At 53.0% G+C, this 5,326-nt stretch overlaps 1 protein-coding gene across 1 annotated transcript in view; it reads right to left on the reverse strand.

The window, feature by feature from the left end:
* Positions 1-3,252: 3,252 nt before the first annotated feature.
* The window catches only part of TMEM221 (transmembrane protein 221), a 12,795-nt gene continuing 10,721 nt past the window's right edge, over positions 3,253-5,326 (reverse strand). The window contains exons 3-4 of the mRNA XM_011991129.1: positions 4,430-4,660; positions 3,253-3,777 (exon numbers count right to left, since the gene is read on the reverse strand). Coding sequence (XP_011846519.1) covers positions 3,716-3,777; positions 4,430-4,660 — 293 coding nt within the window. The 3' untranslated portion in view covers positions 3,253-3,715. The remainder of the gene's footprint in view (positions 3,778-4,429; positions 4,661-5,326) is intronic.

A 5,326-nucleotide genomic window follows, 5' to 3' on the forward strand; every position in this document is an offset into this window, starting at 1 on the left:
TTGTATTTTTAGTAGAGATGGGGTTTCACCATGTTGGCCAGGCTGGTCTCGAACTCCTGACCTCAAGTGATCCACCTGCCTCGGCCTCCCAAAGTACTGGGATACAGGCATGAGCTGCCACACTTGGCTATGCATGGCTAATTTTTTTTTTTTTTTTCTTTTTTGCAACGGAGTCTCATTCTGTCGCCCAGGCTGGAGTGCAGGGGCATGATCTCGGCTCACTGCAACCTCCACCTCCAGGGTTCAAGTGATTCTCCTGCCTCAGCTTCCCAAGTAGCTGGGATTACAGGTCCCTTCCACCATGTCCAGCTAATTTTTGTATTTTTAATAAAGACAGGATTTCACCATGTTGGCCAGGCTGGTCTTGAACTCCTGGCCTCAAGCAGTTCGACTGCCTTGGCCTACCAAAGTGCTGGGATTAGAGGAGTGAGCCACTGCACCCTGCCAGCTTTTCTTTTAAACAGATGGGGTCTTGCTCTGTTGCCCAGGCTGGATTGCAGTTGGTTCAGTCATTGCTGATCCTCCCGCCTCAGCCTCCTAAGTAGCTGAGACTGCAGGTGTGTATCACCACGCCTGGCTCATTTTTAAATTTTTTCTAGAGATAGGGTCTCCCTATATTGCCCAGGCTGGTCTTGAACTCCTGGCCTCAGGTGATCCTCTCACAAGACAACATCTTTGACAGCTACTGTTCATACCCTAGCACATACCAGAATGCTGACAGCTTGTGTTTGTGAGGCCTGTGGAATTAATGGAGGCATTTCTACCCTTTCGACTGGGGCCTTATGCCTATGACTTGGTGGGTAGGGGAGATCACCTCTGTTTATAAAGAAGGAAACTGAGTTTGCATGACTGTTCCTTAAGGCAGGTCTGCCCAGCTCCCGGAACACTCTGAAAGCCGCACACCAAACCGGTATCAGGTGCCTGCAGTCTGGAGGTTTTGGCCACAGCCCCAGGACCAGCCTTGCCCTGCGCCTCACCTGATTCTAGCTGAGATAGGAAGATGCTCGGTAGCTCAGCTTTCCTTCCAGGCAGTGCAGACGAGGGGGCAGGTTTTCAGCTGGGCCTCCCAAGTTGGAACCTTATAGTTTCCAAGGTTCAAGGTTGAGGTATCAGGAGGAAGAGCAGGGACCAGCCTAGGGTGAGGTTGTTGAGGTGCCCAGGGTGCAACTTTTTATTTATTTTTATTATATTATTATTATTATTATTATTTTTGAGACGGAGTCTCTGTCGCCCAGGCTGGAGTGCAGTGGCGCGATCTTGGCTCACTGCAAGCTCCACCTCTCGGGTTCACGCCATTCTCTTGCCTCAGCCTCCTGGGTAGCTGGGACTACAGGCGCCCGCCACCACGCCCAGCTAATTTTTTGTATTTTTAGTAGAGACGGGGTTTCACTGTGGTCTTGATCTCCTGACCTCGTGATCCGCCCGCCTCGGCCTCCCAAAGTGCTGGGATTACAGGCGTGAGCCACTGCGCCCGGCCTATTATATTATTTTTTGAGACGGAGTCTTGCTTTGTGCCTAGGCTGGAGAGCAGTGGTGCAATCTTGGCTCACTGCAACCTCTGCCTCCCGGGCTTAAGCGATTCTCCTGCCTCAGTCTCCCGAGTAGCTGGGATTATAGGCACCCACCACCACGCCCAGCTAATTTTTATTTTGGTCGGGGGACGGAGTCTTGCTCTGTAGCCCAGACTGGAGGGCAGTGGCATGATCTCAGCTCACTGAAGCCTGGGTCCCGGTTCAAGCAATTCTCCTGCCTCAGCCTCCCGAGTAGCTGGGATTACTGGCGTGCGTTACCATGCCCAGCTAATTTTTGTGTTTTTAGTAGAGATAGGGTTTCACCAAGTTGGCCAGGCTGGTCTTGAACTCCTGAGCTCGTGATCCGCCCACTGCAGCCTCCCAAAGTGCTGGGATTACAGGCATGAGCCACTGCCCCGGCCTTGCTTTATTTTTGTGTGTGCGTAAGGGAGCATGGTGGCATGCCCCTGTAATCCTAGCTACTAGGTGGCTGAGGTAGAATTGTTTGCGCCCGGGAGTTCGAGATCAGCCTGGGCAACATAGCAAAACACCATCTCTACAAAAATTAAAAATACAAAAATTAACCTGATGTAGTGGTGCATGCCTGTAGTCCCAGCTACTCTGGATACTGAGTCAGGAGGATCACTTGAGCCCAGTAGTTTGAGGCTGCAATGAGCTATGATCACAACACTGTATTCCAGCCCGGGTGACAGAGCAAACCCCTCTCTTAAAAATAAATAAATAAATAAAAAGATGTTGAGGTGAAAATCACATCAACATAGAATCAACCATTTAAAAGTATACAATTCAGGTCAGGCGCGGTGGCTCACTCCTGTAGCATCTTGAGGGGCCAAGGTGGGTGGATCACTTGAGGTCAGGAGTTCGAGACTAGCTGGCCAACATGGTTAAACCTCATCTCTACTAAAAATGTAAAAACTAGCCAGGCATGATGGCCCTTGCCTGTAGTCCCAGCTACTTGGGAGGTGGAGGCAGGAGAATCGCTTGAAACCATGAGGCGAAGGTTGCAGTGAGCCGAGATCGCCCCACTGCACTGCAGCCTAGGCGACAGAGTGAGACTCTGTCTAGAAAACAAACAAACAAACAAAAAATGTAAAAACTAGCCGGGCATGGTGGCCCTTGCCTGTAGTCCCAGCTATTTGGGAGGCTGAGGCAGGAGAATCGCTTGAACCCGGGAGACGGAGGTTGCAATGAGCCGAGATTGGGCCATTGCACTGCAGCCTGGGCCACAAGAGCAAAACTCCATCTCAAAAAAATTGTTTAAAGGCCAGGAGCAGTGGCTCACACCTGTAATCCCAGCACTTTGGGAGGCCGAGGCAGGGGGATCACCTGAGGTCAGGAGTTCGAGATCAGCCTGGCCAACATGGTGAAACCTGTCTCTACTAAAAATACAAAAATTAGCCAGGCATGGTGGCGGGCGCCTGTAAGCCCAGCTACTCGGGAGGCTGAGGCAGGAGAATCACTTGAACCTGGGAGACGGAGGTTGCAGTGAGCCTAGATCATGCCACTGCACTCCCACCTGGGAGACAGAGCAAGACTCCGTCTCAAACCAAAACCAAACAAGAACAACTGGTGGAGCACACGTCCCAGACTGGGGACTACAAGGGGCATGGCCTGGCGCTCACTTTTGCCCTTCCCTTCCCTTCCCCGATCCAAGTCCCACCCATGGGCCTGGGCTTGGCCAGGTGGCACAATTGAATATTGAGTAACACACAGATAGTGAACATCGGAGTTTATTTGTGGGTTGTGCAAGACAGGAGACCTTTGGAGACCCCTCTGTTATTTCCTTGAGCCCCAGGAACTACCCATGTCTACACCCCAAGCAGCAGCAGCATGAGAACAATTAGCACGCATCGAGGACCTATTGTGTGGGGGTCCCCAGAATGCCTTACATGAAGTCATGTGTCTCATCTGAGCCCTTGGAGACAGGGCCACTTCTTGTCCCCATATTACAGGTGAGGAAACTGAGGCACAAAGCGGCTAAGCCCTCAGCCATGAGTCCACAGCCAGGAACCTGGGTCCAGCCCTCCAGCCGTGCCTCTGGCCCTGGGCTGCTCCAAGCTTGGCACACATGGGTTTGAAATGTTCACAGCCCAAGGGGGCGCAGTGGATTTTGCAGAGTCTGAGATTTGCATATCAGCAGCCTGGCGATTACGGGGTTCAGGTGAGGATCCTGGCTCTGGTGCTCAGTCCTGGCCGTGGGCCCCCTGGTGAGTCACTGCCTCTCTTGGGGCCTCGGTTTCCTCATCTGTAAAATGGATGGAGACACTTAGAGAATCACTGCCTAAGCCCCCTGCTCCCCTTCTACCAATAACAGAATCTCATCCATCTGGATAGCCACATTTCCCAGCCTCCCCTGCAGCAAGGTGTGGCCATTTCGCTCTGTTCTGGCCAGTGGGATATAAAATGAAGGGTTTCAAGGCTTCCTGGGGAGAGTTCCAGGAGACACCCAGCCAGCACTGGCCTCTGACTTTCCCTCAGAATGAGGAGGTGAAGGCTGGAGCTCTGGCAACTATTTTGTGCCATGAGGCAACCTTGAGGACAAAAGCTAAGTATGCAATAAAATGAGAGAAAAATCAAGTCCTACTGCTACTGCAGCTGAACCTGAACCTATCTGTATGGTATCCTTTTCTTACACCAGGTCTCTATTCCTTATCCCTGGGCTCACACCAGTGTAGAGTCCTTCCCCGTGCTCCCTGGTCTATGGCCTAGCATTCGACGCATCTCATGGGTAACCCCGTCCCAGTGCCCCAGGCCGGACAGTGTCCGGTGCATTCGGGTTGCAGGCAGGCTGCTCTCCCAGCCTCCCCCCAGGGCTTCAGGTGCTGTGGCAGTGGCCATGGACACAAAGGGGTCCCCAGGCTCTGGACAGCTTGAATAGGGGGTCCGACGATGGATACCCTGCTGAGGCTGAGCTCTGGGGCTGGCCTTGGAGACTTCAGCAGGGCGGGTGAGGTCATCTTCAAAGGATGGCGGGGACAACTCATGGAGCCCACGGCGGGTGGCCCGAGCAGCCCGGAGGAGAGTGTGGGTCAGCACAGCCACCAGAACCAGGGCGCCCGAGCCGAGGATGGAAGCGGCTGCTGCGCCTGTCTCGATCTCGAAAAGTAGCAAGGCATAGATGGACAGTGCTGCGGAAGGAAACAACTCTCATTTATTCACTCAACAAACATTTGCCCTCCAAGCCCTCAGGGGGTTCTTGCGCACAGGGAGAAATCATGAAAAACCCTGCCACGGGACTGGAACATAGACTAGGCATCTAATTCTCCCACATCCCACACGTGCATCATCATCACATCCATTTTACAGAGAAGAAAGCTGGGGCCCAGAGAGGTTAGGAGACTCTTCAAAGCCATACAGTCAGGAAGTGACAGAGGTGGGATTTTAACCCAGGCTGGTGGGCTCCAGAGTCTGTGCTCTGAAGCACAGGTCTGCCTCCGAAGAAGACAACAGAAAGAGACTCATTTCGGCAGCTGTGGGCAGGGGCTTCCCTGAGGAGGAGCTATTTGAGCTGAGACCCTGGGGGAAGAAGTAGCAGCTTCTGGGAGAGCCGAGGAGGATGACGGCTGCAGGGGACACAGCAAGGGCAGAGGTCCTGAGGTGGAAACGCCCGAGTGTCTGAGGCGCAGAAGACAGCAAAACGGGTTCTGGCCGGGCTCAGTGGCTCATGCCTGTAATCCTAACATTTTGGGAGGCTGAGGCGGGTGGATCACTTGAGGTCAGGAGTTCGAGACCAGCCTGGGCAACATGGTGAAACCCTGTCTCTACAAAAAAATACAAAACTTAGCTGGGCATCG

The sequence above is a fragment of the Mandrillus leucophaeus genome, unplaced genomic scaffold (genome assembly GCF_000951045.1).
Source record: "Mandrillus leucophaeus isolate KB7577 unplaced genomic scaffold, Mleu.le_1.0 Scaffold11, whole genome shotgun sequence".
Taxonomy (NCBI): Eukaryota; Metazoa; Chordata; class Mammalia; order Primates; family Cercopithecidae; genus Mandrillus; species Mandrillus leucophaeus.